Below are 13598 nucleotides of genomic sequence, written 5' to 3'. Positions count from 1 at the left end.
CCAGGATAAGAGCATTACTGACCTGAAGATTTTACTTGACATAAAGGCAGCTGTTTAGGGTTAAAACTCCCAAGAACAGAATTAGCTGTGCATTTTCTCTTTGATAAATCATTTTGATCTGCTGGTCCTTATATATAATCACTTAAATCAGGGGTGAATATACTTTTTACGTTGGGCCCCGCTTTTCATCCCTCCAACCTGTTTAATGCAACCCAAACTGATGGAAATTTTGGTTATGTTCATATATAAAAACAAAAAAACTCTTTTGGCACATGTAAGAAAATATGTAGAATATGAAAACTTTATTAATTGGTATATAAATGTGAATACGCATACATAAGAACAGTAATATATTTCAACATTTTCGATGAGATGGGGGAGTCTGAGATCCAGCAGCTGATTGTGCTGTGCCCTCCCCCCTCCCAAGGAAATTGCTCTCCTCTCCCAAAGGGGCCTGCCCCCCACTTTGCACACCCCTGACTTAAATTCTTTTGTTTTGCCCAATAAAAAGTCTTGCTTTTAATCAAGCCCTGTGTTAATTATTACTTGGGGAAAGCTACCACTGTGCATATCTCCTTTTAATTGATAATGAGCTCTCCACCTGCAAATCGTTTGCACAGAGAGAGACGAAATTTATTTGTGGTTTTGATCCCTTTTGGGGGTTGATTCCCTGGATTGTGTACTCTAGATCTGCATCCACCCAGAGCTGTGAATAAACAGTGTGTGCATTCCTCTGCAGAAGAGCGGTTATGCCAACTTTGTGCTTTGGCTGGAGAGATCAGAGGATCTGGCTGAGCGGGTCAGGGTGGTGGGGGGAATCCCAGAGAGCAAGAAGGTGGGTGTCAGTGGCGTGATCAGCAGTACACTCGGGGGAACATCCCAAGGGGGCTTTTGTGACTGCTCCCTGTCACGCAATGACTTGGAAGGAAAAAAAAAAAAACCAAAACATAAATTGGCAGGTGACCCAAAGATTGGGGGCAGGGAAGAGTAGAGGAGGGCAGCATTTTTCATCACTGGCATTTTTAAATCAAGATAGGATTTTTTTTTTTTCTCAAGACAGATTCTTTAGTTTGAACAGGAATTGGTTTTGGGACGTTCTGTGACCTCTGTTTTCTGCAGCTGGTCAGACTATTTGATCACTACAGTCCTTTCTTGCATTACATTTTATGATTGTTTACTGGTTCTAAAAACACTCTTCACTCGCAAAAAGACTTGCATTTTTGTGGACAGTTTAAGAGCTTTGCACACTGTGCAACAGCAGTCAAGTGAATGTTTGTGTAATTAATGGAGTAGAGAATGGTATGGAAATAAGATTTTTTTTTTTAGTTTATTAAATCAGTCATAGCCTCACCCAGAATACCCTCACAGAGGTAGCTGTGTTAGTCTGTATCTTCACAAAACAAAAAAGCAGTCATGTAATACTTCAAAGACTTACAAAATAATTTATTAGGTGATGAGCTTTCGTGGGGCAGACCCACTTCTTCAGATTTGGGAATAGTTCTGTTCATTTCATTTCTTAAAAAATACATATATGTGCTAGAAATGGGAGGTTCAGAGATGATTTTAGACAACTGAGATAAAAAGAGGAGATGTGATAAAGATGTAGAAAATAGTGAATGTTGCAGAAACAGATGACCTTAACTTTGCCCTCTAGCAGTTTGAAAGATCAGTTTAAGTCATGCTTGTTTAGTTGGTGACCCCAAACCTAAAATGCCATAATTTGAGACCTATTGCATATAGCTGCTACAATAGAAAGCTAAGGTTGTTTTGATGTCCATATGGAGTATTTTCACACACGAACATGTTTGGATTGCTTTTATATTTAACTCTCTCTTTTCTTTTTTTTTTTTTTTTGGTTAGCACTTGATTTTTGAAATAATTAAAATACCTGTAAAGTACTCTACTTTGTGTAGTCCCAATCTTAACTCTGTTTTCGTATAGCATGTCTTGACATAATTATTGGAGAATGGAGGAAATTTAGAGCTTCTTGTAACTTTTTCTGAAGCCTCTGATATTGGACACTGTCAAATATAGGCCTGTTGACTTTGATGGGCCACTCATCTGATCCAGCGTGGATCATGGTAACTGTCTGAAATTACAGTCAGTTTGTGGTAGTATTCATTTTAACCCTAATGGAATGGATTAAGAAAGGCTTTGTAATGGCATTTGGTCAAATGTTATAGGGAATTTAAGATGAGAGCCATGAAAGATCATTGTTACTCAAAAATTAAAAAACAAAACCAATCTTAATTTTACTTATTTCATCCAAAATACAATGCTGGAAGAACTATGAAGTTATTTAACCTGAAGGAGGTGTAACCTCAGAGGCTCTGAGACATGGGAAAGTGAAGTCTCTGCTCTACAGCCTTGGCTGAGAGCCAGCTGGCTTTTAGCCCAGGTAGTAAAGCACATGGCTGTTGGTCACAGTTTATTTCCTCCTGCTGGGAACAAACAGGGCTGTGTTAAAACTTCCAGACTAATTCCTCTTTACCAGGGCTATTTCTGCACTGCTCTTTACAGCTGGGCATGGGGTATAAGAAAAGCACTGTGCACCAAAGTGCTACTAGTAACAGAGAGGAAGCCGTGCTAGTCTATACACTATCAAAACAAAAAGCAGTCAAGTACCACTTTAAAGACTAGCAAAATGGTTTACTAGGTGAGCTTTCGTGGGACAGACCCACTTCTTCAGGCCATAGCCAGACCAGAACCATGGTCTGAAGAAGTGGGTCTGTCCCATGAAAGCTCACCTAATAAACCATTTGGCTAGTCTTTAAAGTGCTACTTGACTGCTTTTCAAAGTGCTCCTCTGTAACTAAAAGTTTCATAGTTGGCATTAATGATTACTGTAGTCACTAATGTTAGTGAGCACATTTGTAGGAAAAATACCCTAAGTGCAATCAAATAAGGAGCTTGGAAATAGAACATTTTACTAGAGGGATCAGTGCCAAAAGATTGTTTCAGCCTGAAAGATTAAGTTGAGTCTAGCAGCTTGGTTTAGGTAGAAGTCTGCCAAGTTTCAGAGAAACTAAAACTCGTGAGCTCTACTTTTAGCAGAATTTTGAAATAATTTAAGCTGTCACAGTAATTTTGTGAATTTATTTCAATTCCTGTGAGACATTTAAATTTTTAAAATATATTTTTAAATGATCCTGGATGTTCTGCCTCTTTCCCATTTTGTAATAGTTGAGCTTACAACCAACAGCTCCCAATGCATTTGAATTTTGTGACAAACTGAAAAGTGTGAAGTTTTAAGACTGGCAGAATACCAACTCTGAGTAAATCTGATATGGATAAGAGATGGTGGAGAGCCAATTATGTCTCCGTATGTTAAATCAACTGTTTTAATCATGTATTCATTGTTGAAGCTTTCATGTATGCAGAAAAATATAATTTTCTTAATTTTTTCTCTGTTTTCATAGCAGTGTCACTTACCTGTCTTTCTTTAACAGAAACCTTTTGGACAGAGACACATTTTCAAAATCTGATCCAAGTAAGTAAAAACAATTTTTATTATGTTTTTTTTACACTGGTAAACTGCAGCATAAAGATGACAGGGAAAGCTCAAGGGTGATTCAGCCTCTAAGTCAATTTAGTTCTTGTCTCCGCAGTGGAGACTTAGCAAAGAGTTATTTGTAACAGTAGTTTTTGTCACGTAGACAATTGTGTGGTAGAAGGTGGACTGAGACTGCTGGATTCATTTCAGATAGGCCACTGAATAGTCATTGGCTGATAACTTTTAGTTTTTGTCTCTGTGAATTACATTTTCAACAAGTGACATAGGATACAGAACCTTTAAATTCTATTGCCAGTTTCCTGAGCTATCTAGGGACTTGGAAGATTTAAGCTTTTTAAAAACTTTGCTGGAAAATAAATGCAAAAACTCCTCCTGTTTTCTGTCTTCTAAATCCTATTTTCCCCTACCTCTTTTTCCAGACTTCTAAACAAATGATATAGGAAATCTTCTAAGAATCTCTTTCCTACTACTAATCTTCCTAATGAAAAGAATTTCATTTTAAATCTAGAGTCAAAAGATAAGTAAATGGCATTTATGTTTGTGTTGATAACCCAATATGTGTTGGGTCACTTAACAATGATTGTAAACTCCTTAAAGAACAGATGTGAAAGATAGACAACTCTTCTATTAAGAATGTAGATGTGCAGAGGCCCATATCCCTGAATGCCATCTTGGCAGGATTATCCTTAGCACGAAATTCTTGGCTTTGATCTAGATAGGCACCCTACGCTCAGACTTGAAAGTCAGAAGGGACAATTGTGATAATCTATTGTAACCTCCTGTGCTTTGCAGATCACAGAACCTTACCTGCTCACTCCAGTTGTTGACCCCTAAGCTTTGACCAAGTTACTGAAGTCTTCAAATCATGGTTTCATAAAATCAAAGAAAATCAGGATTGGAAGAGACCTCAATAGGTCATCTAGTCCAGCACCCTGCTCCAAGCAGGACCAACCCCAACTAAATCGTTCGAGCCAGGGCTTTGTCAAGCCTGGCCTGAAAACCTCTAAGGATGGAGATTTGTACCACCTCGCCTAGGGTACCCATTCCTGTGTTTCATCACTCTTAGGCTGTGTCTACACTACAGTCCCCTTTCAGAGGAGGAGTGCAAATGAGGGAGAGGGAAAAGGGAAATAAAGTGCTGGTTTACAAATCTTGTGCTTTATTTGTATAATCTCTTCTTATCATTGCCATTCCTAAGCCCGGATGAAAAAGGAGGAAGGTTGGGCATTGGGCTAGCAACCCAATCCCGTAAAACCTATCAATCGCTACAGAAACAACAAGTGCAACCAAACAAAATAAACACCTAATTTGGCACGAAGGTATCAGCTCTTTCTCTATGATGGCGCTAAATGAAAGCTGAAAGGAAATTCAGTGCCTGATGCAGAGCTCGATCCGAAGTGTCAAAGCCACGACGGAAGTCGGAACCTGGAACGTACGAACATTATACCAGTGTGCAAAGCTAGCACAGTTACTTTGTGAATTGTACAGCTACCAAATGGACATTCTAGGTGTTAGCGAGATGAGGTGGTTAGGAAGTGACAGGATACTCAGTGATAGAAAGACCACTGTATAATCTGGAAATGATGACCAACGTGCATGGTGTAGGCCTGGTACTCAGCAAGGATGCAACGCAGGCGTTAATTGGATGGAAGCCCGTGAGCGACGCATTATCACAGCAAGGTTCCAGTCGAGGCATGCAAAGACTACCGTGGTTCAAGTATATGCACTGAGGATGCTGATGAAACCGAAAAAGACGCATTTTACGACCTTCTGCAAGACACTATCAATGGTGTCCCCAATCACAATATGAGGCTACTTATGGGCGATATGAATGCACGAATAGACAGCAAAAGACAAGGATGGGAACACGTGATTGGCTCATATGGATCAGCGACACAAACAAGCGATAATGGAGAGCGCCTACTGCTGTTCTGTAGTATGAATAACTTGTGTATTGGAAACACCTATTTTGCACACAAAAATATTCATAAGAAAATATGGCGGTCTCCTGATGGCATCACTAACAACGAAATTGATTATATCTGTATCAGCACATGCTGGTGATCAGCTCTGTTAGATGCAAGAGTGTATCGTGGAGCCGATATTGGATCGGACCATCATCTTCTGATGGCATCGCTTCGCCTTCGCTTAAAAAGAAAAAGAGAGAGGCAATCACTCCAGTCCTTCACAGTCGAAAAGCTGAGAGATCAGGCCATGGCCGAACAGTACAAGCTCGAACTCAAGAATCAGTTCCAACAAATGCATCGTGAAACTGAACTCGAAGACCAGTGGACACAGTTCAAACAAGCAGTGACTAAGAGCGTGGAAGAGACGATTTGACAGAGAAGAGGCACGCAAAGAGAGCACTGGATACAAGACAGAACCTGGAAACTGATAGATAAGCATAAAATTGTGAAACAGCATAGAGACCAGGCAAAATCGCCAAACGAGATAGCAGAGACTATTGTGAAGTATCAATCGCTGGATCATCAAGTTAAGAAAAGCTGCCAGGCTGACAAAAAGGAATGGTTGGAATGTAAGGGTGCTGAAGCAAAAGCAGCAGCTAAGAAATGTGACACCAGGACGCAGTATCATGTTGTCCGAGAATTAATGGGTGCAAGATGCAACTCCAACATTCCTATCAAGGATAAAAATGGGAAGATCTTACTTAGTAAAGAGCAAGATGCACGCTGGGTAGAGCACTTCAAAGAGATATTAAATCAGCCAGCTCCCGTCACAACCTACAATTTTAGTAATTCCAATCCTTCTGATGAACTAGAAGTAGACCTAGGTGTGATTAAATTTGAAGAAACTGATACAGCCATTAGATCGCTGAAGAATAATAAGGCCATCAGTCTTGACCAGATCACGGCCAAATTACTAAGGTATGGGGGCAACAGTATCGTGCAAGAACTAACGGGGTTGTTGAACGCATGCTGGTGAGCAGTGTGTGTCCCAAGTGATTGGAGGAAGGGAGTGATTAAGTGACCAAAAAAGGGGAATGTCACCGACTGTAGTAATTGGAGAGGCAATACGCTCCTATCAGTCCCGGGCAAAGTGTTTTATATTGTCTTGCTCAGGAGGCTTCTGGCTGCAGTGGATAATACACTGCAGGAGGAGCAGGCTGGATTTCGGCGCAGACACTCATGCAGCGAGCAAATTTTCACGTTGCGCAACATCATTGAACAGAGTATTGAATTTCAACGGCTGCTGTCAATAAACTTTATCGATTTCAAAAAGGTGTTTGACAGAGTACATAGAGAGTCATTGTGGAACATAGTACATAGTTATGGTATCCCGCAGTGCTACATCAACACCTTCCAAAATCTCTACCTAAACGCCAGTTGCTGTGTGAGGACCAATAGTGGTATGACCGATTTCTTCAATATTGACTCTGGTGTGCGGCAAGGGTGTGTTCTATCACCATTCTTGTTCCTTTTGGCTGTGGACTTCATTATGAGGAAAGCAATGTGCAGGATGAATTTTGGTATCTCTTGGGAAAACCAGTGCCGGCTCACGGATCTGGACTTTGCCGACGATATCGCGCTGCTTGCAGAAACGGGCGAATGCTTGCAAGACATGACAACAAGTTTAGAAAAAGAAGCAGGTAAAGTTGGGTTGAGGATAAACAGCAATTTAAAACAAAGGTGATGCGGGTCGGAAAAGCTCAGATGAACACACCAATAGTGGTCGAAAGTCAGTCCTTAGAAGATGTCCGGCAGTCACCTATCTTGGCAGTATTCTGCCCAATGATGGGGATGTCAAGGCAGATGTCAACTGCAGAATCGGGAAACCCTCGGCAGTGTTCCAAAGACTATGCCAAATTTGGTCTGCGTCAACAATTGGCCTGGCTACAAAGCTTCGACTCTACGGCACTGTTGTCATGTCCACTGCAATCTAGGACAGTGAAACATGGAAAAACACTGCAAAAATATCACATAAGCTGAATGTGTTCCACCAGCGATGTCTGCGTAAGATCCTTGCTGTTACCTACATTGATCTCATTACTAACAAAGAGATTCTCTGAAGATGTGGTCTGCGGAGACTGCAAGATGTTGTGGCAGAACGTAGATTATCTTGCTGGACACGTCTTGCGTCTTTCAGATAATCTTCATCCAAAGGTAGCAATGCAATGGACACCAGCAGAAGGAAAGAGAGAGAGGGGAAGACCACTGAAAATGTGGCAAAGCACGGTTAAAGGAGACTTTAAGAACATTGGTATAATGTGGGAAGAAGCGGAAACGGTGGCATGAGACCAAAATCTCTGGAGAGCACTTGTTGCCCAATGTGCCCAGATGCACAGGCGGGTCTAAGTTGTCTTATCTTGTTTCCGGAAGAGATTTTTCCCAAAAACAAAAATGGCAATGTAGATGGGGTTCCTTCAAGCGGGTGGAAAACAATTTTGACACAACCCTTCATTCTAACTTTTTTTTTCTTCCAGAAAAATTAGTGCTTTCAAAAACGGGTTTTTTTTCCCCGAAAGAACCCTCTCTACACTGCTGTTTTTGTTTTCATAAAAGTCTTTTCTGGAAACGCGGTCAGAAGAGATTATGCAAATGAAGAGCAAGATTTGTAAACCAATGCTTCGTTTGCATTCCTCCCCTGAAAGGGGAATGTAGTATAGACACAGCCTTAGCGAAGCAGTTTTTCCCAATAGCCAGCCTAGACCTCCCCTACAGCAACTTTTGAGATAACTGTTTCTTGTTCTGTCATCTGCCACCATTAGCTGTGTCTACACGTGCACGTTACTTTGAAGTAGCGGCACTAACTTCGAAATAGCGCCTGTCGCGGCTACACGCGGCGGGCGCTATTTCGAAGTTAACTTCGACGTTAGGCGACGAGACGTCGAAGTCCCTAACCTCATGAGGGGATCGGAATAGCGCCCTACTTCGACGTTCAACGTCGAAGTAGGGACCGTGTAGACGATCCGCGTCCTGCAACGTCGAAATTGCAGGGTCCTCCATGGCGGCCATCAGCTGGGGGGTTGAGAGATGCTCTCTCTCCAGCCCCTGCGGGGCTCTATGGTCACCGTGGGCAGCAGCCCTTAGCCCAGGGCTTCTGGCTGCTGCTGCGGCAGCTGGGGATCCATGCTGCAGGCACAGGGTCTGCAACCCGTTGTCGGCTCTGTGTATCTTGTGTTGTTTAGTGCAACTGTGTCTGGGAGGGGCCCTTTAAGGGAGCGGCTGGCTGTTGAGTCCGCCCTGTGACCCTGTCTGCAGCTGTGCCTGGCACCCTTATTTCGATGTGTGCTACTTTGGCGTGTAGACGTTCCCTCGCAGCGCCTATTTCGATGTGGTGCCGCGCAACATCGAAGTTGAACATCGACGTTGCCAGCCCTGGAGGACGTGTAGACGTTATTCATCGAAATAGCCTATTTCGATGTTGCTACATCGAAATAAGCTATTTCGATGTAGGCTTCACGTGTAGACGTAGCCATTGAGAATAGCTTGGCACCATTCTCATCAGGTAGATGAAGGCTGCTGTCAAATTCCTCTCCCCAGCCCCCCAATTCTTCTTGTTCTAAGTAAGCCCAATTCTCTCAGCCTCTCCTCATAATTATTTTTGTTGCCCTTTGCTGGACTCTCTCCGATTGGTTCACATCTTTTCTGTAATAGTGGCACAAAACTGAATGCAGTACTCCAGATGTGGCCTCACCAGTGCAGAACAGAGGGAGTAATCACTTCCCTTGATCTGCTGGCAGCAGCCCAATAGGTTGTTGCCCTTCTTGGCAACAAGGGCACACTGTTGACTCATATATCTGGCTTCTGGTCTACTATAACCTCTAGGTCCTTTTCTGCAGAACTGCTACTTAGCTAGTTGATTCCCTAGCCTGTAACAGTACACTGGATTCTTCCATCCTTAGTGCGGCAGGTCTCCATGCTTTGTCCTTGTTGAACCTCAGCAGATATTTTTTGGCCCAATCCTCCAATTTGCATGGATCACTCTGGATCCTGTCCTACTCCACACCCCCAGCCTATCTACCTCTTCCCTCAGTGTGGTGGATTATACTACCTTGCTGAGGGTGCGGTCCATACCATCATCCATTAATTAAGATGTTGAACAAACCCAGGCTTTGGGGCGCTGTGCTTGATACTGGCTGCCAAAAAATCGAGCCATTGATCACTGCCCATTGAGCCAGCTTTCTGTTAACTGTATGGTCCATCAATCCAAACCAAACTTCTTTAACTTGCTGGGAAGAATACTGTGGAGACCATATCAAAAGCCTCGCTGAAGTCAAGGTTCTATCACATCCATTGCTTTCCCCTGTCCACAGAGCCCTGTATCTCTTCAAAGAAGGCTGTTAGTTGGCCTGGTATGACTTACCTTTGGTGAGTCCATGTTGACTGTTTTTTATTCCCTTCCTCTTGTCTAAGGCCATGTCTACACTTGCCCCCTTCTTTGAAGGGGGCATGGTAATCAGGGTGTCAAACTTTGAAGTGCCAGCATGCTGTGTAGCTGCAGACACTTCAAAGTAGTGTGGGCACTTCAAAGTGACTTGACCCCCCAAAATTTTGGGGAGTCAAGGCACTTTGAAGTAGCATGGGCACTTCGAAGTGCCTGCAGCTACACGGCATGTCACCACTTGAAATTTAGACACGTCAAAGTTGCCACGGGGGAGAATTTGCCTAATGAAGTGCTGCATGTGCATTGCAACACTTCATTAGTAATCTCCTATCACCATGATTAGTGCAGGCATAGTCTAAGTGTTTCAAAATGTTATTTTGAGGATCTCCTCCATGATTTTTCTAGTGACTAAAATGAGGCTGACTGGTTTGTTCCCTGGATCCTCCTCCTTCCTTTCCCCCACCCCCAACTTGGGCAATAGCTTTGCCTTTTTCCAATCATCTGGGAGCTCTCCCAGTTGCCAGCAGTTTTCAAATATAATGGCCAATGGCTCTGCCGTCACTTCAGCCAACTCTCTCAGTACCCTTCAAGGCATTGGATCCAGCCTATGCATGTTTTTTCACTCTTAAGGTTGGCTTACATCCTTCTTGTATTGTGCTGCCAAGTGTAGCAGTCCAGGAGCTAACTTTTTGTGAAGGTGGAGACCCAAAAAAAAAAAAAAAAGCCTTGGTTACTTCAACTTTGTCTGCATCATTTGTCATTAGGCTGCTTTTCCCACTCACTAAGGGTCTCTCACTTTTCCTGATCGACTTCATGTTGCTAACATACCTGCAGGAAATCCTTCTTGTTATCCTTCACATCCCTTGCAAGCTGCAGCTTCTTGGTCACATCCCTGCATACTTGAGCAATGTTTTTGTATTCTTGCTGAGTCACTTGCCCAAGTTTCACTTTTTGTAAGCTTTTGGTGTTCAAGCTTTCTGAAGATTGCTGTTTTTTTTTAAATGCCCAGCAGGTCGCTGTTTAAAGCAATGGTGCAAGTAAACAAAATTCTTATCAGTATGGGAGGAGGGAGAGCTCATCTGTGGGGGTGGTGAGGGGGTGGCAACTTTGTCTTCTCTATGTGACTTGGTCCTGAGCTGGGTGAAATCCCTTCTGTATCCCATGTTACTAGGGGAGTGGCGTGGCTACAGGAGGTGCCGCTGGCAGTTCTGCTGTTCCTTTCTCTGCTGCCTCTCCCAGCAGGAAATAAGTGACAGTTCTGCTCCTCCATGGAGCCATTTAGTCTTTTTTTACAGGATGTGGGTGGTGGGAAGTCTGGTTGAAGTTCTGTTCCTTCTGGGAGTTTCTTCCTGTCTAGAAGTTCCATTAGTTTTTATAGGCTAATCATAAATATTATTATTTTTGTTGTCTGTCTGTCTGTCTGTCTGTCCAGGCACATTCTCCCTACCCCATCTCCCTCTGTGCTGTCCCAGCTCCAGCCCCTCCCCCAGCCAGTACAGGCCCCGGCCCCTGATGGAGTTATATCCACACCATGCCAGCCCCTCCCTCCATCAAGTGTGGTGCCTGCCCCAGTCCCCCAACAGAGCACCCCCTGCATCCTGCCAGCTTTGTCCCTCCCTTGGTCAGTGTGGGGGGCCCGGCCCAGCCCTAACAAAGCTCCTCCCTGGCCAGCACAGGTCCTGGCCCGTACACTTTGGGTGTGTATTACAGCAAGTTTCTGTCTAGAACTTTCTTCCAGCCCAACTTCCGCTTCTTAGGCAACCTAATTCAAATAGCAGTCAGTTCCTTACTGGGCCTTGTTATAGGGTGAGTGCTTCAGGTCTTTGTTGAATATGGAACTCCAGAAATAAATGTTTAAGAGAAGCTCCTGATTTTGCATTCTGAAATGCATGATAGGTACATGCATTGTTTAGTGCCGATAGTTCTGTGTATGATTTATAATAAAAGGTGTAACTGCCATTAGAAAATACTGTTCCTCCCTGCTGCTCTTGATTCTATATCTAATTTATTTTTTAACCTTGTCTATTCTAATGTTCATTATTCATCTTAGCTTGTTTAATAAAACTCCCTGACTGCTTCTTCTCCAGTAATTTGGTGCCTCCAAGAACTTTGAATTCACAGCTGAGAAGAGAACTCTGGCAGGGAGGTGCCTTTTGCTGTCCTCCTGAAGTATTCTCTCAAATTTTGGCTAGGCTGTGAACATCTGAGAAACCTAGAAATCTGTTTGCACTTGTTCAGACTTATTAGAGCTTTGCTGCTAAATTCTCTAATGGACTCCTCGCCCTAGCTGAGAATGCCCCCTGCAGAACTTTCTCTAGAGGTGTGACAACATGCACTAGAATTGACATGGACTAACTCGACTAAACCTTTGGTACTTTTCTCCCTGTGGTCTTAATGCTCCCCTTGCTGTGCCCAGGTACTGTGGAGAAGGAGATTTCCCTTCTGCATTTGAATCAGGCAAAGAACTGGACCTGGGAGAGATTAGCATAAAGCAAAGTGGTTTTGGGGGGTGGGGGGGAGAGGGCGGGACAGAGAGAGAACAACAACTGGGGCCAGTTGAACCAAGACTTGGGAGCTGTGTGGGGTGGAGGGGAGAGGATACAGATGAAGGAAGGCTTGAATGTGGATGAGAGCAGATTGGAAGGGATGGGGCAGAAAGAACTGATGGCACAGGCCTGCCTGAGCATCTCCTTGTGGATGTTCACACTGGTAGATCTATGTGCTTCTTCGCTCCCTTGGATCTGCATATGGGACTGCGGCTGGCATCTACCAAAAGTTTTTATTTTTTTTTCCCCTAGTACTAATTCCAAGTAATAGGATTCTGTGTTCCAGTTGCCCTGGACTCCAGGATGGGTATTGAGTTTCCCCCATCAAACAGACCCTCTCTAGAGTTTCACTCCCATGGGTAATCCAATTTATGGTTTAATCCCTCAGGAGCATGGGGTAGTTGAAGGAAGTAATACACTTGCAAAGGGATTTTCAAATTGAAATTTTGGTTTCTTGTGAATTAAACTGATTGTTTCAGGTCAGCCTGTGATTACTTTCACTTAGACATTTGAAAATTATGGTGTCTTAAGTTCCTATTTGCCTAAGTCACTTGTCAATGAGACAGCAGTCCCCTTTGGTTACTTAGGCTATCCTTAGATTTCATCCCATTCTATGAATGAAAATGGAGGAGGAAGGGACAAAAGAGGTGAGGTAAGTCTTCCTGCTTTTAGAACTCCAGATCTCTCTCTCTCTCTCTCTCTGCTGGCAAAGAATTAGTGTAAATAAAGAAATATTCACCAGCAGAAGAGATTACACAAAAGATGATTTAGCACTTTTACAAATTCCAGGTGTTTAGCTAGTGATTTTCCACCAGTTCAGTGGTGTGTGACTTTTAAAAGCCCATCAGCAAACACATACAGTACTCCTTGAATGGTTCACCTCCAGCTATGTAATATATTGTGACCATATTGTAGCACTATTATGTTCAGCAGTTAGGCATCCAGAGTTCAGCAGCATTAATAATGTAGCAGTAATCTTTCCAGAAGTTTGTCTAAGACTATGGAAATAGGTTTTAGTATATTCAGCATAACGTCTACATTTTTTAAGTCCATTGTTGACTACTTTGCCTATTATAGTTTTATGTGTTTCATCACATTTTTCTTCCCTTGTCAGAATAGGTCAGATATTAATAAATAGTTCAGAAGTGTCACCCATTATATTTCATTATGCACTTTGGATAAGAGTTAATTTG

The 13598-nt window shown here is 43.0% G+C and overlaps 1 protein-coding gene across 3 annotated transcripts in view; it reads left to right on the top strand.

Moving 5' to 3' along the window:
* The window catches only part of CPNE8 (copine 8), a 201278-nt gene that overhangs the window by 25415 nt on the left and 162265 nt on the right, over window positions 1-13598 (top strand). For all 3 annotated transcript variants that reach the window (XM_075016154.1, XM_075016147.1, XM_075016163.1), the window contains exon 2: window positions 3450-3490. In XM_075016154.1, the coding sequence (XP_074872255.1) occupies window positions 3450-3490 (41 nt within the window). The remainder of the gene's footprint in view (window positions 1-3449; window positions 3491-13598) is intronic.

This window comes from Carettochelys insculpta, chromosome 1, assembly GCF_033958435.1.
Source record: "Carettochelys insculpta isolate YL-2023 chromosome 1, ASM3395843v1, whole genome shotgun sequence".
NCBI classification, from domain to species: domain Eukaryota; kingdom Metazoa; phylum Chordata; order Testudines; family Carettochelyidae; genus Carettochelys; species Carettochelys insculpta.
The sequence above is the reverse complement of the archived record's forward strand: the minus strand, read 5'-3'. Positions and strand labels throughout refer to the sequence as shown.